Source organism: Daucus carota, chromosome 1 (assembly GCF_001625215.2).
Source record: "Daucus carota subsp. sativus chromosome 1, DH1 v3.0, whole genome shotgun sequence".
Classification (NCBI taxonomy): domain Eukaryota; kingdom Viridiplantae; phylum Streptophyta; class Magnoliopsida; order Apiales; family Apiaceae; genus Daucus; species Daucus carota.
This window is the reverse complement of record NC_030381.2, coordinates 35205757-35226417: the sequence shown is the minus strand read 5'-3', so window position 1 is coordinate 35226417 and position 20661 is coordinate 35205757. Positions and strand designations below refer to the sequence as shown.

The following is a 20661-nucleotide window of genomic DNA, read 5'->3' as shown; positions in this document are numbered from 1 at the left end:
TATGCATCCATCCTCCAAGTTCTCCCCTGGACAATTATGATGGAATCTTTAAGATGGTCAATTCCAATTAAATACAAATAAAAAGAGCTTGGTTTTTTCCATTTGGAACCCAAACCATGGTTTAAAACTTGTTTTATCAAAGTCAATTGCTTATTGGAGAAACGCACCTACTTAATCCAATCACAGACCATGCTGTCCGAGAATCTTGCTACATACAACTAGGTTTTCAAGAGAAGCAAACAAATTAATAGTACTAATGTTCTTCAATCCGTGCCCCACATGCATTGGAATCCAATTGGCCGAAACTAGTTAACATTCTATTCGAGTCGGAGTTAGAATTAGAAATAATTTTTTGTCAAAACTAAAAAAATTATCTAATTTTCGAAATAGGATCGTAGACGAGTAAATAATGAGACTGGAATGAGTTAGTTCCGACCTGATTCACGGTTGCTTGGGTCTTGCTGGAATATCATTATAGTATGTTTTTTAACAAGTGTAATGTGGTTAATCCATTCGGACTTCAATCTTGTCATGCATCATTGTCAGCATCCACATTATGTACATGTATTTGCATGAATCCTTAATGTTTTCGGACAGTGAAGATGACATAATCTATTATTCTATGCACAGGCCCCACGTGTACAACATAGAAACACACACAAGATTCCATCAAGTGTGTGTACTTATAAGGTTGACCATTGAGCTTCACAGAGTATCCTGTTTTGCTCCACAATGACCAGCAAAAATTCAGGGGCTGCTGGCTCATCAAGTAAGCCTCCTCAGCCTTATGAGCAAGATCAGCTGTTGCCGATTGCAAACGTGGCGCGAATCATGAAGGAAATCTTGCCTGCTAATGCAAAGATAGCCAAAGAAGGGAAAGAAACAATGCAGGAGTGTGTTTCTGAGTTCATAAGCTTTGTGACAGGTGAAGCATCTGAAAAGTGCAGGAAGGAAAGGCGGAAAACTGTCAATGGGGATGATATTGTCTGGGCTATTGACAGGCTTGGTTTCGACAATTATGCCCAGCCACTCAAGAGGTATTTGGATAGGTATAGAGAGATTGAAGGGGATCATAGAGCAAATATGAATATTGTTCATGATAGAGTTGGTTATGATCATGAAGGAAATGGACGGTTTCACTTGTATGTTAAAGATGCACAACAGGATCGAATGGATGATAACCATCCGAATGGTGATCATTAAGGTGAAGCTTCATATAGCGTAAAACATAAACGAGTATTTTTTTATTTTCATTTTGTTTCTGTTCTATTTAGTGCAGAGATTATATCTTCATGCATCCTTCTACAGGCTTTATATTTTATATGATTTTTGTTGCAGAAAGAGGTCACCACTGTTAGCTTGCTTGTTTAGCCTTATGTATGATCCTGTTAAGCCCTTCTAACAACTTGAGGTCTTAGGTGAACTGGTCACTAAACATGGTATGAGAGACAGGTTCGTGTTAGAATACAATATGATCCTGATAAGCCCTCCTCCTAACACCTTGAGGTTTTAAGAGAACTTGTCTCCATCTATATGATGGTGATGAATCGTAGGATTATAATAATTTTTTGTTATAAATTTTGTTGTTTATCTACTCTGATCGTACAACATCTGAGGCTTAAAATAAAAAAACTGCCTCCTAATTCATGTTACACTTGATTGATTTAGCTGAGAATATGAGGTCCAGGAAGATTGTTCAATGTATATAAATCTTTTCTGTAATGGAAACCCCATCCATCCACCCTTGTCTTCGTCGTACTTATCCTCAACCTCCAGTGAAGGGTCATGACAATTTTACTGTAGCAAGAATCCCTTGTTTTGGCGTTAAAATTCAGTTCTTCCCAAGTATATAGCACTCTTTCTTCGAATATACCATTGGTTCTGCAACAAGAGTCCGTGAGATACATGAGAACCTATACTTTATTCATTCTACATTGATGATAAGAGGGGGATTAAATTATTACATTCTTAATACCTGTCTCAATTGAGAATCTCTCACCCTCCCTCAATTGGTCTATTTATAAAAGATAAGAAAAGATAGAATCACATACATCGCAACTTTTCTCTGACTATGAGGCCTCCCACATTGTGGAATCTTCAGCAGTGGATACCATCTTTTGTTCTGCTGGATACTTTTTGTAGTGACATTTGTGACTCGCACAAGGCAAACGCCAAAATGCTTAAGACACATATTAGTATATGTGGAATATGAAAGCGATGGCTTAAGAATAATCGGCTTGTTCTAGTAAACAAACACTTCATCCATATAACAAATGGCAGAAGGGCATAACTTAGAAATTATATATTTCCTTCATCAGTTCGTATCCTTGAGAGCTGCAAGATTTGTACACAGACAAAATCCGTGAGTTAATTACTTAATTTTATGCGAAAGAATTTAAGGGGTCATCTCAAGTATGTAAGAGCTTACCTGTCAATAATAAACCTCTATCTATAGAACATGATAATAGTTAGTCTCAGAGAGGAGTGAAGCTAGTTACAGAACTACTGTCGATGCATACTACAAAGATAAAGTTCTGGTTCCTGTAGAGGATGGAATCAAATTTTCTCCGACTGCCTCTGGAACCATAAAATCTAGATCTTTCAATTTGTATACATCTTTTGGCAAGTCGGCATTGATCCATGTAGACCATTCTTCATCACTAATTCACTGTCCATGTCCCATGACAACTCTTTACGCTTTCCCATCACATTAAGCTTCTGAAATAATGCTAGAAGCATATGATGATTCAATGTTGCGTAGTCCTAACATATAGCATAAGACGTCAGGTTATTGTCTATTATCATTTATTCATGTATGCCTCAGGTTTTGCTCAGATTATGTGAAGCATAGTAATACAGATGACAGGCATAATAATTTTTAGAATGAATTAAGAAATTGTACATATAAATTCTCACCTGCATGAAGTGATTGCATATACAAGCTGGCCTGAAGCCAGGAGGACAAAAATCAACCTGATCAAACTGATTATCCATGCATGATGAACAATGCCAGTTTTCTAATCCTTAAGTACAAAGAATTCAATCAAAAATGTGAGACATAGCTCTAGCTCTGCACAAAGTTAAACAAGTCATTATCATATAAGACTCAAATACAACAAGAGATCCAATGTTTCATCATGAACAATAAGATCCAATGTATACTATAAATGCTTTGATTAGTCGGGATTCGAGCAATATAGCATTATGCAGAGCAAAGAGTTTGTCTATGGCAAGAAATACTCAACAAATTTCACTCTGGAACCCTCAAAATCTCTCCGATCTTTATTATTTGAGTACAAGTTATATTTATATAATTTTGCAAGTTTAATACAACACTTGTAGTCCGGATTATTTGGAAAGAAACGATGTTAACATATTAGCATCCATATTATATTTATTACATTAAATAATTAGGTATTATTGGATGATTAGAGCATCTCCCATTCCCATGGTGTTGCCAAAAATGATATTAACATACTACTTATGTAAAATTTGTTAAACCTTGTGCATTGCTATGGTGGTTGGCCATTTTTAAAAAAAAAATAGTAATGTATTGTTATTATATCAAGTTATGAATATGATATATTATTTCAATATGATAATAGATCTTACAAGTTCAGTAAATATAACCAACATCATACAAAATTTTAGCCAAGAGAATCACTCGTTGGAGTGCATAAGTTTTAACATAATCCCCCCATACCTTTTAATTATGACATGTCACACAGATTTTTAACTAGCGTGTCAACTAAGATTTTAGCCAAGTTTTTCTAGCGTCGGAGGTGCTCTCAGAGGTTGAATTGAATCAGAATATGATTATTGAAATTTTACTCGTATCCATGTTTTATCAGACAAGGATAATGCCAACTTGTTCAGGTATGGCTTTATTGGCAAAACATGTAGTCTGAAGAAATTCAAGATTCTTACGGGCACCAGGGCCCAGCATCACTCCAAAATCTGAACCAATTCAAGGTTGAATTGCTGCAAGATGCAATAACTAGCCATGCAAAATACTGTAGTCTGCATATGTTTCCAGTAAGTGGGCTCTTTTCACAAAAAATTTCCCAAATGCTGACATATCATCAGATTAATCGGTAATTTTCCTAATAATATGGAACCTTCATGCGCAAATTATAATCAGACATGTCAGTCACTACTCTTCTTCAAGTCCCTCAGAGAGGTGCAATATTTGTGAATAGATACTATAGTTGTGAATTTGACTTTATTATGATATTATTCTGAGCACAATCTGCATAGGACCTCTTACTTTGACAGCCCATTTAAGAAGTTATAGACTTATAGCTGCCACTGGTTGTGAAGGTCCTCTTTGATATATTAGGATCCCATGTATTGGTATTGTGTAGATTTCATTATATGCTGTGCAATTTGTATGAGAATCATTGTTTTATTTTTTTATTTTAAATTAATGCCCAAAAAAATCTGAGAACATATTCAATAGGTATGGATATGAACAGGATGTCTGTAACAACTCAAAATTTTACTCAGTTATTTACGGTCCATAGTAAAAACTTGAAAACGACATGAATAGGTTGAACCTCATCATAACCCGGAAGCTGTTAAAACATATTGTAATTCAAATTGAAACAATTCTAATTATCTGGAGAATGAGTAATATGGTAATAAAACACTTTGATCCGAATATGCTTTAGAACAACACTAAATTGATTACTCGTTCAGATAAGCAAACTGAATGAAAGTGCAGATAATGAAAAAGCATGAAAATGAAATATGTTTCTTAAAAAATCTTGCTTAGTAGTCTCATCTTATACACCTGTTATTTTAGGGGAAAAATGTCCCCATCAAGAATTTAGAGAATTTAACACGTCTCTGTTGAGAATGTAATCTTTAACATTTATGTTAATAAAGAGAAGAAATTTTTTGCTGAACTTTAGTATAAGGGATCAGTGATCTCAGTTTTAGGGAAGATGTTTTAAGATATCTGCATTACAAAACACACTCATGTCTAGGAGGAGCGCTTAGGATCATATTATATTCTAACATTCCCCCTCACTCGAAAGCCTATTTTTGGGTCGAGAGTGGATCATGTGCGAGCCTAAGCTCTGATATCATGTTAAGTTACCAATTTTCCCAAAACCTGAAGATGTCGGGAGGATGACTTACCAGGATCATATTATATTCTAACACTTGAACAAACCGAGTATTAGAGAGACGGAGAGAAAAGCGCCATTGGTTAGTAGTTTTAACTCAAAGTGAAACAGGAGGGCATATCCTGCCATTTGGAGTCCAATGCTAACCAGCTCATATAGTGACTTGATGAATAAAAACGTGTCAACTGCTAAAATAGTTATTCTGTCAAATTTTCCTAAGCTGCTGCTTGTTATAATAGTTCTGTTATGTATTCTTCGTCTTCTTTCCATTAGAATCACAGTGTTGTTAGATTTGTATCAGTTGCGTATGATGGGGAAAGTATACGTGGAAACTGCAATTTGGCGTAGAATGGTAAGGCAGAAACAATGTGCTAAAGGTAAAAGTGTCCACTTTGAGAAGGTGGTATGAATTATTGGTTTTTAGTTTAGCAAGCAAAAACAACGGCTCACACAGAGTTAGAGTTCCCAACCCAAAGCCAAGAAATTAGGCAAAAGAAAAAGAGATGCAGTTGTTCACCATCCAAGATTCATTTCTAATCATCATTCGTATGACCTTAAGACCTTTGAATAGCATCAACCGAACAAACATAACTAATGAATCTGGCTCGTTGAACAGATTTGTGGAGAATAAGATGCATGTATGCTTTGCGCTAGTCCTTGATTGCCAAGATAGACGTAAATTCTAGATTCTTTAAATAACATGTATGTTAGCAATATATTGTCGTTTTCCGATTTTTATTTTTCTAAAGTTGATTCTTAACCGTCCAACAAAGTGGAGATGTAATTGGGAAAGGAAGAAGAACTCTTTCTCAAGTAACCAGGTTTTATTTGGAACATAAGATTCCTAATTAGATCACAGGAAAAGTTATTAAAATCTCTTAAAGCTTAAAAAGTGATGATTACTTTGGTGTTTGATTTTGCAACTTATATATTGCTAGTACCATATTCAAAGTTTGGTTCTTGGGACCCCTCTGCTGAGGTAACTCCTCTGAGGCTAGGCCAATGGGAAAAAGTTACCTGAGTTGGTTGCAATGTAGGGTGTTAGGCTTCTGCAATAATTGATTGTGATGGCTGTTAATCACTTGCGTAAGCAGAGTCGCACTAATAATACTACACCTACCTTTTTTCATGGAATGGAACGGAATCTTTTAGTGATGTTTTCTTCTTCAACATGTGTTCTTCCTCCTGTCCCTTCTCTTTATTTTCTGGGTGGTCTGGGGGGCCTGAAGGCGTTAGCAATTTTAGATTTTCTAGCAGTAAACTAGATTGTGTCTGGTATGTTGAAGTCTGCCGTGAGAGTAAAACACATTCTACACTTGGAATCCGCAAGGACTGATTTCCATATGCCGATTAACTTTGGCAAAGAGGCATCCCTTGGTTGTAATAATTGATACCGCGTCTTTTGTTGCACTATATTTTTGACAACAATTAGTTGATGGTTAAGGTAATATGCTGACTAATGCATGCGTATAAAACTTGAAATTATGTAATTTAGGAGGCTAGCTAGGATGTTTCAGTGGAAACTTTCACCACTCTTTCCACTTGGTTGATCAAAATATCGTCTCGTTTCTGTTTTCTATTGGTTTCTGAACTTTATTAATTGGTTATAACACTTTTACAAGGTTAATGTGGTGAAACTTGTGGTAGGCCAATGCCAGTAACATAGTTGATGATTGCCTAATTTGCTTAGAGGATTCTGCTTGTAGCACTTAGATGTTATGTCAAACTTTGAATCATTAAACTTGTTTGCTTAGTGTTACCCCTCACACCAATAATATGAACAACTGAAGCACACACAAAAACGCAATGATCTGTAAATAACTAACACTCATATGAATCGATTTTGTGGGATCTCCTCTTGCAGACTCTCAGCATCCACTAAGAAAAAGCAATCCCTTCTCTCCCTAACCAAGGAAAACCAATGCTTTTTCACTTTGTTCAAGTCAGTCTTAGACAATGCTTGAGTGGTGGTGATGACAGGTTTCCCCACATGATTGTTTGTTTTTCCATGACATTGAAAAACTAGTACAAACAGATTAGTGAAAGTGACTAAAATTACTACTGTTCAGAATCAGGCCTGGAGTTTTTGTTAGACCAAAACTTGAGATGGATGGTTATAAACAAAGGGCCCATAATATATTATTGATAATATGCATCACTAGATATTTTGAGTTACAGATACTGAGATACATGTACAGTCTAAAGAACCATATTTTATGATTCTCCACCTTCCAACTTGCAGATACTGATAAATAGTTCAAGCCAAATTTTAGATTACAATTATGTTATAGTTTCTGTTCATAGTTAATTGCTGCTCCAAGTTGTGAAACTGTGCCTGGCCCTTTTTTTTAGAATGAAGCTTGGGGGTGAATCTTTGCAAATTCCAGTGTTTTCTTTCCCTGGAGTTTGTTGGTTACATAGTGTTTGCTATACTCTCCATGGTTGTATCTTCGGAACTTGGTAGGGTTCTTTTCATCCATCAGTTCTGGCATTGGTCCGAGCTCAATGTCATAGCTTGGTGCATAAAATGTAACTATGGACAACCTATCTTTTTCCTTGTTAGTCACTGCTCTATGTTCCACACTTTTGTATCTCCCATTGGTTAGTACCTGTCGCCAAAATAAAAATTAAATCACCGTTAATATTTTTTCCATTAGAAAACTGACTAACTATTAGGCCTGATGATATGCATAGTACTTGCCTCTATGGTGTCACCAATGTTGATGACTAGGGCATTTGGAATGGGCTGCACTGGGACCCAAGTGTTGTTCTTGAGGATTTGAAGTCCGACCGAGCTACCCTTTCCTTGCTGCAGAACTGTGAGAGCACTCCCATCAGAGTGAGGGCTTAATCCCATAACAAGGTCTGGCCTTGGGCATGCTGGATAGTAGTTCATTCTCACAGCTTGCACAGCTACCCCGAACATATCTTCAAACACGTCTTTGTTTAGCCCAAGGCTCACTGCTATAAAACTCATAAGACTCTTGCACAGTTTCCTGATCTCCCTTGAATAATTTTCTATACTTTCACTGCAATTATGATTTAAGATAAAGCGTATTAGAAAATTCAATCAAGTAGTATGTTCTTTCCATACTTGTGAACCATATATATTACCTAAAAGTAGGAGGATTTTTGGGCCATAAACTAAGGTTTCTCATGTAGTGTGGCTCTAAACCAAGAGCAAACATGTTACACCAGTCCAGCTTTTGATCTTCTGAAAACACGAATGCTTGTCCGTAGCCCTGAACTGTCCCTGGCGCCATTGGATATTTCTGTTTTTCCTCTAAAGGGAGCATGAAAAATTCCATGGCCATCTTCTCTATGTCTGACAGAACTTCCACATCAATTCCATGATTTATCACCTAGCAAAAACAGTTGTCACAATTTTAATATATTAGCTCTCACTGTCAGCAAACAGAAATGCTCTGTTTTGAAACAGAGGATTTATTAAAAAAATACCTGAAAAAATCCCCACTCCTCACAAGCAGCAGTGAGTTTCAAAATTTCTGCTTGAAACCGAGCCTTGCCACCCTTAACAAGGTTCGACAAATCAATCACAGGAATGTCACTAGGGTGAGTGACTGTAGTGGCAAGTTCTGGCCTTTCAGCCATGTCACGGACAAATCGTTGAGGAACGTTTGATTGTTTAGCCTTCCTCAGTTCCTGCACATCGTCGATGTGCCCGACCTTGACTGGGAAAATGGGAGTAGGAGCCATTGTATAGAAATCTAAGGCAAGGAAACTGGTTTGAAAGTTGAGTTGTGAATGCATGAGTATTGAGCTAGTACCTTTATTTATAGAAGGAGATGATGCTAAGCTAAGCACTAAACTGTATGATATGAGAGGGCCAGAGGGGCCACATTCTTACACTTTGTATTATTTGGCCATGCATCATCTCTACTTTCTTGTCTTTATTTTTGAGTGATAGAAAGATCTGATTCCAGTCACTAACTAACATTATAAGTCTAACCCCATTATGCATGATTCAACAATAACCTTTTCTTAATTAGAGTTACAGAGAAAACTGTTGTTTCTATAAAGTTTTGTTACCATCAACTTGACAGACAATATATGTTGGGCATGCTAAAATGTACAGGGAATCTAATGTAGCAAGTACTAGCTGGTGACAACGTTAAGATCGTGCAATTTTCATCGCCCTTCTCTTTTCTTTACTTGATAACTAAACAAATTTGCTCACCCGCTCACTAGCGTTAAGATGGTGCAGTTTTCACCGCCCTTCTATTTTCTTTTCTTCTATTTTATTTTCTTGATAACTAAACAAATTTGCTCACCCGCTTTCGTATTTGACAAGTTTCGAACTCTCATGTGAGAGAAGATGACTCTAATCTTTAGTTAGGAATTGGTTGTGTTAAACAAGAGTGGGGGGCTAGGGCCCTAAATGCAAGTAAAGATGTCTGGTGCAATGTTATTGTCATCATACTTTCCCACTAGCTAAGCTACCTCCTACCTCCCTCATTTCCCTTCACTTCCCACTTGTAAAGATTTGTAACGTTGCTTCACTACTCTTTTTTTTTTCCTGCTAAACATTTTACAACATCTTTTAAATGATCATACATTTAGGCTCTTACTTGTGTATGTGTTTCATGAATCATGATCCATTAGTTCTGTGTACTATCAGGGGTATCGTCCAGTTGGGCCTTCTCAGGTGACGTGTATTTAAATATATTATTATAAATATTAGAATTCATAACTTTTTACTTGGTTTTGGCAACATTCAAAAATAATGTGTAAAATTTTATAAATAATATTTTTTCTGCTTGAACTTATACTTCAAGGTACTTGTTTGATATTTATGGCCACTTCAGTTACCATCTTGATACCGTTTTGAGTTCAGTGACCAATTTGATACATTAAACCCACTTCAGTGACCAATTAAACCCACTTCACTTCGGTGACCAACTAGATAATTACCCTTTTTTTTTTGTCCGTTTGATCAATGTGATAATTTTTACCTTAATAATTGTCACCCTATACAAAGGCCGAAATCATCAGCAAATTAGCTTATGTGCGTCTCTTCCCGTCACGGACCCTGTAGGTAATGTTGGGTTAAATGTCCAACGTATATAAGCTTATTAATTAAAGAAAATGTTAAATTAATTTCCTAATCCCTGCGAACCCAGGTCAAGTAAAACAACTATCCACTAGCCCTCCCACTCCCATAGATTCAAAATACCCTACTCTCTCTCAATTTGAATCGAATCCACTCGAATGCTCGATTGCTCACACTCCAGTCCACTGCGCACACTCCACTCCGCTGAATTGGATTGCTCTGGTTAGGGTTGTGAATTGCTCTGCTCTGCTCGCTAAATTCAAGGGTAATCACCACTTATCTCTATAGCTAGATGCCTCTCTCTCTCTCTCTCTCCCCCTCTCTCCCCCCCTCTCTCTCCCTCTCCCTCTCCCTCCCTCTCTCTCTCTCTCTCTCCCGGGTTAGTAGATAAGCAAATGCACTTTCTTATTCTGTATGTGTATATAAGTTGATGTCTTCAAACTGTTTGATGTGATGCTTCTTAAATTTTAGATACTAAAATCTGGTGCTATCAAATTTCCCCTGCTTATCGCAATTTAATATGAGCATAAACATAGTAATTATACTTGAGAGAAAATCAATGCCAAGTAGGATTGTGAGTATAAATTAGGCATTAGTGAGGGACACTATAATGTTGAACTTTTTTGTGTTAATTGGTTAATGAATCAGATAAATAAAAGTTGCAGGCTTCTGCAATTGGATGTCCTAAAGAAGTTTAATCTATGGCCTTATTGTATCAGTTGATCACAGACGAACCTGTGATTTTGAGTTGCAAGTTCGCTACCCACTTCGACTCGCTCCATTGGCTAAGAGAGTGTCTATTCTTTCTTTATTATCATGTTATATGTTTGTAAAATTATTTAACTACTTTGTTCGCATTGCTTGCAGTGTCAATTAAGTACTGATTAAAAAATCTTGCTTAGTAATCACATGTTATACATCTGTTATCTTAGGGAAACATGTCTCCATTGAGAATTTAGAGAATTTAACACGTCTCTTTTTGAGAATGTAATCCGTAACACTTTGTTTAATAAAGAGAAGACAATATTTGCTAAACTTTAGTATAAGGGATCAGTGATCTCAGTTTTAGGGCAGATGTTTTAGGATATCTTCATTACAGAACACACTTGATCTCCCCTTGAAGAAACTGAGTAACTAAAGACGGAGAGAAAGACGCCATTTTAGTGTTGGTAGTTGTAGTGATTTTTTCTTCTTTGACATGTGTTCTTCCTCCTGTTCCTTCTCTTTATTTTCTGGGTGGTCCGGGGGCCTGACAGGTGTTAGCAGTTTTGGATTTTCTAGTAGTAAACTATATTGCCTTTGGTATTTTGAAGTCTGCCCGCTGCCGTGAGAGTGAAATACATTTTACATTTGGAATCCGCAAGGACTGATTCCATATGCCAATTAACTCTTGAAAAAAAGGCATCCCTTGGTTATGTAAGGGGTATGCACTAGCCAAGAATCTTAGAGGATCGTTCTTGACCTGTACTGCGGTTGATACCACATCTTTTGTTGCACTATATTCTTGACAACAATTAGTTGATGGTTAAGGTAATATGCTGACTAATGCATGCGTATAGAACTTGAAATTATGTAGTTTAGAAGGCTAGCTAGGTTTTTTGAGTAGAAATTTCACCACCCTTTCTACTTGGTCGATCAAAATATCGTCTCGTTTCTGTTTTATATTGGTTTCCGAACTTTATTGATTTTTTATAACACTTTTAGTAGTTTAATGTGGTGAAACTTGTGGTACGCCAATGCCAGTAACATTGTTGATTGCCTAATTTGCTTAGAGAATTCTACTTGTAGCACTTAGATGTTATCTCGAACTATGAACATTAAAAGTTAAAACGTGTTTGCTAAGTGTTGTTCCTCACACCAATAATATGAACAACTAAAACACACACGAAAACACAATGATATGTAAATAGCTAACACCTATGAAGCATGAGTGCGGGTGCGGGTGCGGGGATACGGGAATTCGGCAAAAAAAAAATATATGGGGATTCGGGTGCGGGGGGATACGGCAAAAAAAATATTAAAACATATAAGAGAGAGAATTATCAGCATGGTAAAGAATTTTTGTGAATCTCTGGTCCTTCCAAGAGGACTTAGTTCCTCCTTTATCTGTCTGATTCCGTAGGTGGATACTCCTGTTAACGTCACTGATTTCAGGCCGATTAGTCTTATCAACTGCACGCTTAAAATCCTTCTCAAAGCCATGGCCACTCGATTAAGTAAATGTTTGCCTCTCATCATTTCGGATGTTCAATCAGCTTTTATAAAGGATAGAAACATTATGGACAGTTTCTTGATAGTGGAGGAAGTGGTCCATAGTCTTCAAACCAATATGGTTGATGGATTTATTTTAAAGTTGGATTTTGAAAAGGCCTTCGATTCTGTAGACTGGAATTTCCTCTTTAAGGTCCTGCAGTCTTTTGGTTTTGGAGATAAATGGACAAATTGGATCAAATCAATATTGGAAAGCTCGAGGATGTCAGTGTTGGTGAACGGTAGAGGCGGCCATTAGGGCGGGCCGGGGCGGTTCGGGCCGGTTTAGGCGGTTTCTGAACCGTCGCCGGTGAAACCGTAACCGGCACGTCAAGACTGGCGGTCCGGTCCGTGCCGGGCCGGGCTGGAGAAAACGAAATTCGTAACCGTGTTATACGGTTTACACGGGTTAAACGGTTTGACGGTTCGGGCCGGTTAATACGGGTTCACGGTTCATAATTCGACGGTTCATCACTCATCAATTGTGTCTGTATCACAATCACTTACTATCACTGTGTGCTGCTTTTTGTTTTTTTTAATTTTAATTTTATTTTGTTTTATAATAACAGGTAAATTTTAATAATTCTTTAATTTTATAATTTGATAATAAAGTTTTATATAATATTAATTTTGGAAATTATTCTTGTTAAGTATTATTATATAATTAATTATCAATAAATTGTAAACTAATAAATAATTACCTAAATTTAAAAACTTAACCGAAATAAAATTAACTAAATTATTTTTTTTAAAATAAAATTCCTAAATTTAAAAATCTAACCGAATTAAAATTAACTAAATTATATTTTTAAAGAAAATTACCTAAATTTAAAAACTAAAACAAAATAAAATTAAGTAAATTATTTTTATAGTTAACGAAATAAATTAATATTTGTTTCCCAGAATTAATATACCATGCACCTTTTATATATACTAAGTGAAGTAAGAAAACAGTAGCACTTTAGCCGAAAAATAGAAAACTTTGGCCTTTAATATAATTATGTGCAGCAGGTAGGTGATCGTGGTTCTGCGGTTCCACGGTTCAAACCGTGGTTCCGCGGTTCCACGGTTTCAATCTGGCCGGTTTCGCGGGTTCCAGCGGTTTCGGGCCGGTTACGGTTCGGTTCTTCATTTCTCAACCCGTATTCGGCACGTGCTTAGTATCGGTTCGTGCCGGTTTCGAACCGGCCCGTGTTTAGACGGTTCCGGACGGTTAAAAACCCGGTTCGGGGCGTGCCGGTTCAGTCGGTTCGGCCCGTTTGGCCACCTCTAGTGAACGGTAGTCCAACAAGTGAATTTGGGATGTCGAGAGGGCTTCGTCAAGGTGATCCGTTATCACCTATGTTGTTCAATCTGATTGGTGAGGTTCTGCACCTTATTCTAGAGAAGGCCTGTGATCTGGGTTTTTTCAAAGGAATTCAATTAGGTAATGGCCCTATTATCTCGCATGTCCAATATGCGGACGACATAGTCTTAATCTTTGAGAGAAGTCTGAAGTCTTGTAGAGGTGTAAAATTGGTAATGCTGCTATTTCAGTTGCTCTTTGGTCTTAAGATTAATTTTGGCAAAAGTGTATTGTATGCCAAGGATCCTCACTCTGACTTAGTCAGTAGTTGCGCCAGCATTCTGGGGTGTAGTAGTGGTACTTGGCCGTTCTCGTACGTTGGTCTTCAAGTTGGCTCTTCTCCGAGGCGTAAGAGCTTTTGGTTCCCTGTTGTTAAAAAGGTTAAGACTAAACTTAGTCATTGGAAGTGCTTCTCTCTCAATAAGGCTGGCCGCACCACTCTAATTAAAGCGGTTTTGAATAATTTACCCGTTTATTATTGGAGTTTTTTTTAAAGCTCCTAAAGATGTTCTCAAAATCATAGACCTGATCAGGAGGCGTTTCTTTTGGAAGGAACTAGATGCTCAGAATCATCCATGTCGTAAAATGCATCTTATCCAATGGTCTAAGATTTGTAGTGCAAAAATTAATGGGGGGCTGGGTGTAGGTTTTCTCCATCTCAAAAATGATGCTCTTCTCTCTAAGTGGTGGTGGAAGTTTAATATAGAAAAAGATAAATTATGGCGCCAAATTTTGTCCGGGAAATATGGATTAATTTGCTTGTATGAATTAAGAGATGAGTGTTTGAGAGGAAAATGTGTCAAAGCTTCTCCTTTTGTTAAAAGCATCATCAGTGTTACCAATGAATGTTTCGTCTCATGCTGTGCAAAGAATAACTTCTCTTGGAATATAGGCAAGGGTGATCAGATTGAATTTTGGATAGACAGATGGCATAATTCTGGGATCCTTAAAGTAACTTTTAAAGAGTTATATCAGAAGTCTATTTATAAGAATATCAGACTTAATGAGGCTGTAAGTAGATGGTCTCAAGGTTCCTTACTCTCATTATGGGTTGTCTCATTATCTCAAGCAGAAGTGGCTCAGGTGGAGAGGATTCAGTCGATGCTCAAAGATATTGTGCTTTCTCCCCAAGAGGATAGGTTGATTTGGAAGGGCTCCAGTAGTCAGTTTTCAGCAAGTGTGGCTTATGATAGCTTAACTGATAATAATAATAATATTAGTGTGCCTTACTGGAATTCTATATGGTGCCTCAAATTTCCAGCAAGAGTGAAGATGTTTCTCTGGCAATGTGGTCATAATATCCTCCCCACGCTCTCCTTTCTTAATAGCCGTATTCTTCTTCCTTCTGAAATCTGTCAATGGTGTGGTTCTCATATTGAAAATCTAGAGCACCTCCTTTTCTCGTGTTCACTGGCGGAAATGGGTTGGCAAATTTTCAGTAGCTGGCTTGGCATTGATGTTGCTATCTTTAATAATAGAAACGTCTTAGACCTTTTTTCTATAATCAGAATCAAATATTCCAGAGAATGTGGAGGCTTATGTCTGGCTGCTCTGTTGTGGTCTCTATGGTTAGCTCGAAATGATCTGGTTTTTAATAATAATAGAACCTCCAGAGATGCTCTGCAGTTGCTGATTAAATTTAGAGCTTACTCTTGGGCTAAGGCCAATAATTTGGTTTCACCTAATGTAGAGAATTTATGGGTTCTGGATCCTGGTCAATGTGCTATTCTTAAAAAACAAAGTGTGCTCAAAAGTCTTATGGATAGATGGTTCTCTGTGTACCCCTTCTTGGGCTTCATAGATGGGTCTTATCTTAAGAAAGGGCCTTTACAATGTTCAGGTGGAATTGGTGGATTCTTAATTGATAAGAGATGTAAGGTAAAGTTGTTATTTTCTGGTCCAGTGGAGGTCACTTCAGGTTTCGAGGCTGAGCTAGCTGCTTTATTACTGATGTTATATCACTTAAGCATTCACAATCTCGGAAGTAAGCCAATCCTTGTTTTCTCAGATTCTTGTAAACTGGTTTACACTTTTCTTAAGTATAAATCTGGCAATTACTGGGATAGGAGATTGCAGCCTTTTGATAGCAGTGAGTTAATTCATAACATAAGCCTTCTCTCTATTCCAAGATATTTAAATTCCTCCGCAGATTGGCTCTCCAAACAAGGTGCTAAGAGGGAAAAAATGGTAGCTGCATGGTTTTAATTTGAAGCTGTCAGTCTAATTTATGGGTGGTGCTGCAAATGCTGGTATGGGCATGCATGGCGAGGGGAATGGCTTTCCGGTTGTTGTTGCCCGGTGCTGCAGAATGGTCTCCCTCCAGAAGTGATGGCTGCTGAAGATGTGGGTGATCAGGTTTGCGGGTGATCCGCCTATTGACGACATAGATTGATCGTCTTCTGTCTTTGTGGGTCCTGGCTTTGTATTGTTGGGATCTAAGTCTCAGTTGGTGGTATTATAAGTTCTAGTATGCTAGGTTTAGGTTGGCAATGGCTGTAGTTATATGTTAGCTGTTGTCTTTTTATGTTTCTGTTGCTTAGTTTGCTAGGTCTCTTTGTCTGCTGGTTTTCCTCTCCTTCCTGTTGGGATTGAGAGCTATTATAAAAGTGTGCTTATCTAAAAAAAAAAAAAAACAAAGAAGGAGCATTCAAATCAAATCAAATAGTCAAATAATTAACATTTACAGTACATAATTATAATATTTGCTTGCCACAACCAATCAGCCAAACAATTAAAAACCACAGGGCAGCAGAACAAACAACCCAGGTAGGCACCCAACATCTGTACATACAATACATACCAGCTACAGTTACCAATACAGCAACGAAATCACAGCAACTAAGACTTGTATATGCATAGACATATATACATACGCTGATACGCATACAGCTCATATGTGGAAGATGATAGAAAGAGAAGAGCGCAAGATGAATAAAGAGAAGAGAAGAGCGGATGATGGCAGAACGGCACTGCGGCTGAATTGCCGTGGCTGAATCGCGGCGCTTCTCTCCTCCTTTGGCCTTTGAATTAGGGGATCCTTTTTTCAAAATTACAAATACTGCCCTTCCCGCACCCCCTTTGCTGCACCCCCGTGAATCCCCGACCTGATACAGCGGGATACGCCACGCGGCGCACCCGGTGCGCACCCAACCGCACTGCCGCACCAGCACCGCACCCGGTGCGCAGTGCAGCAGCTGGGTGCCGCACCCATGCTTCCTAGGCTAACACACATATAAATTGATTTTGTGGGATCTCCTCTTGCAGACTCTCAGCATCCACTAAGAAAAAGCGATTCCTCCTCCCCCTAACCAAAGAAAACCAATGCTTTTTCACTTTGTTCAAGTCAGTCTTGTACAATGCTTGAGTGGTGGTGATGACAGGTTTCCCCACATGATTGTTTGTTTTTTCATGACATTGAAAAACTAGTACAAACGGATTAGTGAAAATGACTACTACTGTTAAGCACCAGGCCTGGAGTTCTTGTTAGACCAAAAACATTAGTAAGCATGCTCGAGATTTGGATTTTGACCTTTTTTTTTTACTACATCAGGAAGGCCTGCTTTTCCTTCTGTGATACAGATATTTAAGTGCTGAGGTGAATATAATATTAGTCTATGTATCTTGGCTAGGCGGCAGACTGCAGAGCACGAGCCACTGCTCAATAGTCATTGTTTATCCCCCTCCCACTCTTGTGATCTCTCTACTTACTGCATTCCTCATAGTTATGGTCAATTAGCCTATATTTTTTTATCTGCTATGTGAGTATGTGGACAATCCGGTGTAGTTATGTTTTTCTTTGGCTGCCAAACTAGTTTATAGTCTCAGGTTTCCATTGTAGGCTGAGCTTAATAATGGCGGGAGTGATGGAAAAGTTCATTGTTGCATCGATGTTTATGTGGATAGTTCCAGTTGCAATTTTGTATGGTTTCAACCATGAGTTGTTTCCAGGTTGGTCTTTGTTCTGGTCTTTTGATTTTTCCATACATATTAAACTTGTGCTGATTATTTTCGATCCACTTTACGCATTTTTTTTTTTTGGTGTTTGTGTTATGCCATTAAAATGGATACTTTTCAGTTCTTTTACTTGGTAGTAGTATGCATAACTTAAATTTTAGGCAGAGGTATGGTGTGCGGTTTACTTTAGTTGAATATAAAGCTAGATATCCCTTCTCTAAAAGGGTTATATGTAATTGAACTGTTTTAAAAACTTCTTTATCCAAACTGGTTAGTAGATGACACCAATGGGAGAGGGATTTCAGTATGCAGATCTGGTAACATAAGATGAGAAGATCTTAGAACTGATCAATTTGGAATATGGGTGACACACTCAATTAGAAATACTGTCAATAAAATATTTGGTGGAAGTATCCATTGCCTTAAAACACAAGTAGGTTACTTTTGCTAAAACAAGTCTCCTTGATTGCTGGGACCTAAAGATCAGTTTCATGGGACAACAGCACAACCATGTACAGCTATAAAACCCTTGACAAATAAAAATATCATTAATGGGTCATTAATGCTTAAAAGGGTTTCTTATTGTTCTAATTAACATTCCTCGTGCACCCAGCACCCAGATAACTGCTTAACCAATCACAATACAGATACCGGCAGATGACTTCAGTGGTTAGGGCTATTTAACAGTGACCTAGTCCTTGCACTTGTTGCGTGCAGCCTGTCCTTGGACTTTCCTTTTGCTCACTGTCTTAGTCTAATCTAACAAGTAACAACATATCTTATTTACATATTATCTCCTGTAAATTTGCGGTTACATTGTCTTGGTCTTAGTTACTACTGATCTAGGTTATAAAATGTGATCTAGTACCCTTAAGTATAACATAGTAATCTACATGCAATGATATTTATGTTGTAACTAAATACTGTTTTTGCTGTTTCAGGCAGTAGTGAGCTATCATCTTCATCACTGACTCTGTTGAGTGGGTTCCTTGCCGTCATATCAGTTAATGTGGTAATTGCTTTCTACATATGTTTGGCAATGAGAGAACCGGTGCAAAAACATGAGCCAGATCCAAAGTTTCTTTCAGAGGCTACTGCAAGTGTTAAGCAGTTTAAACCTGATGAGAGAGGAGAATCGTCGTCAACCCATAAAAAGGAAGAGTAGGATATTTGGCTTTTAATCAAGAGCTTCAGCTGCTTGAAAAGTTAAATTCATATATTTCTAAATGTCTCATCGACAAAAGATACCACTAACCATCACAAGCTCAAGCACAACTGTCTTTAATGTGGCTGGTCATCATTTTTTGTAATCTATGTATGTGTTTCATATTGAATCCTTGTACAAATACGGTATCTTAACTTCGCAATTACAAAGTGGCTGCAAGATTCTCTAGTGTAACACTGTCTTTAAAAATGTTTGAACTTGTTTCTTACGTTTAGTTTTGGGCTTTTGATCACTGCATCATTAATTTCAAATTAAATATTTAATAGTCTTGCTACACCGATGAGTTGTAAGAGGAAACATTTTAATTTTAATTTACTGGACTGTTTCTGTGATTTCAAGTTCTGAGACTGTGCACTTGAAGTTAAGTATGATTGAGCATTTTTTTTTTTTCAAAAGAAGAAGCATTATATTATACTTCCAAATCGTCCTGCAAGACATAACTCGTGCATCTCACAGATCGTTTTACAAAAATTAACCCAACATTGTGGTGTTTAAGTTGATACATCAAGACCTTACACTCTTCTACTACCCTATCTAAAAAGGATAAAGAAACATTAGAACATCTCCCAGAACATTCTCCCCTTTCTTCTCCTTCACCCAACTCAGCGCCTCTCTAATTCCTATTGCTTCTATAATTTCTGGCTCTTGGCCTTGTCTGCAACTTGAGAAAGCGTCAATTACTGTATCCTGGATATCCTGAGTAATGAAAGCAAAACTGAACTTATTAAAGTCCGTAAAACATGCAGCATCAACATTGATCTTTAACCTTCCTTCGTTTGGTTTTGTCCAACGCTCCTTGCCATCTGCTTGGGTCATAAACCCAAGGGACATATCAAATGACTTGTCTTGAGCGTACCTCCACCGGTTAAAAATATGCTTTGCTGATTCACAATTTTAACAAACTCTTCGCTCCTTTGATTCCATACTAGTTCATTTCTGTTCCTCCATATTGACCAGGAGATTGAGCTTATTTCTTGCAGATCCTCTTTTCTGTATGCGTCAATTGTCATTTTGAAACACTGCAAAACACTGGAGCAGCCCTGAAATTTAAAATCATATCTCGTGTACTTCCAGCATGCTCATCTGACATAAAACTAACGAGTGCAGAACCGATTCTGCTTCTTCATTACAAACTGGACATAATGCATTAACATCATCCTTCCTTACTCGAAGGTTATCTTTCGTGGGAAGTATACTAGACAATGCTCTCCATGGAACTTTATTTAAGTATAGCTTCTTAATAATCCATATGCACTCTTTACTGTATATAAGCCCAGCTTCTCATTACTCCAGAACCACTTGTCAACATCAGAGTTGTTAAGAGGTATAGACAAAATTAGACTTGCGTCCCTTTCATTAAAAGCCTCATTGATTAAACCATGATCCCATTCTCGTACACCAGGAGCCATTAGTGAGATTACGATCTTGTTTTGCACTGCTTTATGAGTTGTATGAATATAGCGATCCTCCCTGTTTAGCAGCCATGGGTCGTGTGCAATATTAATTGCTTCTCCCGAACCCACTCTATGAACTGCTCCTTTCTTCAGTAAAACCCGAGCCTTTAAAATACTTGTTTAAGCATAGCTTGGGTTGTTACCCAGAGTTGCATTTAAGAATGAGCCATTTCAGAAATATCTTGCCTTATATAGTTTATTTACTAAGTTGTCCTGATTCGAAACAAAACGCT

At 37.6% G+C, this 20661-nt stretch overlaps 3 protein-coding genes across 5 annotated transcripts; 2 read left to right on the top strand and 1 right to left on the bottom strand.

Moving 5' to 3' along the window:
• The first annotated feature begins 8 nt into the window (after positions 1–8).
• On the top strand, positions 9–1886 carry LOC108226528 (nuclear transcription factor Y subunit B-5). The gene is made up of 2 exons (XM_064081547.1): positions 9–1204; positions 1339–1886. The coding sequence occupies exon 1, from the start codon at positions 733–735 to the stop codon at positions 1201–1203; it is 471 nt and encodes a 156-aa protein (XP_063937617.1). The 5' UTR covers positions 9–732; the 3' UTR covers position 1204; positions 1339–1886.
• Positions 1887–7243: 5357 nt separating this feature from the next.
• Positions 7244–8916, bottom strand: LOC108226018 (protein SRG1). The gene is made up of 4 exons (XM_017400972.2): positions 8589–8916; positions 8244–8491; positions 7831–8158; positions 7244–7738 (listed from the first exon to the last, which is right to left on the bottom strand). The coding sequence occupies exons 1-4, from the start codon at positions 8898–8900 to the stop codon at positions 7478–7480; spliced, it is 1149 nt and encodes a 382-aa protein (XP_017256461.1). The 5' UTR covers positions 8901–8916; the 3' UTR covers positions 7244–7477.
• Positions 8917–10268: 1352 nt separating this feature from the next.
• On the top strand, positions 10269–19148 carry LOC108226599 (uncharacterized). 3 transcript variants are annotated; one of them, XM_017401584.2, is made up of 3 exons: positions 10269–10465; positions 17634–17743; positions 18691–19148. In XM_017401584.2, the coding sequence occupies exons 2-3, from the start codon at positions 17647–17649 to the stop codon at positions 18912–18914; spliced, it is 321 nt and encodes a 106-aa protein (XP_017257073.1). In that variant the 5' UTR covers positions 10269–10465; positions 17634–17646; the 3' UTR covers positions 18915–19148. The 3 variants fall into 3 exon arrangements, with proteins under 3 accessions (XP_017257073.1, XP_017257082.1, XP_017257089.1); XM_017401593.2 differs by having other exon boundaries at positions 10333–10465; positions 17621–17743; XM_017401600.2 differs by having other exon boundaries at positions 10333–10465; positions 17608–17743.
• The last annotated feature ends 1513 nt before the right edge of the window (positions 19149–20661 follow it).

Coding starts and splice junctions, on each gene's coding strand:
- LOC108226599 (XM_017401584.2), top strand. CDS start 17,647: ATGGCGGGAGTGATGGAAAAGTTCATTGTTGCATCGATGTTTATGTGG. Junction 17,744..18,690: donor CAACCATGAGTTGTTTCCAG/GTTGGTCTTTGT, acceptor TTGCTGTTTCAG/GCAGTAGTGAGCTATCATCT.
- LOC108226018 (XM_017400972.2), bottom strand. CDS start 8,900: ATGCATTCACAACTCAACTTTCAAACCAGTTTCCTTGCCTTAGATTTC. Junction 8,492..8,588: donor AGGAGTGGGGATTTTTTCAG/GTATTTTTTTAA, acceptor TGTTTTTGCTAG/GTGATAAATCATGGAATTGA. Junction 7,739..7,830: donor ACATTGGTGACACCATAGAG/GCAAGTACTATG, acceptor TTTTGGCGACAG/GTACTAACCAATGGGAGATA.
- LOC108226528 (XM_064081547.1), top strand. CDS start 733: ATGACCAGCAAAAATTCAGGGGCTGCTGGCTCATCAAGTAAGCCTCCT.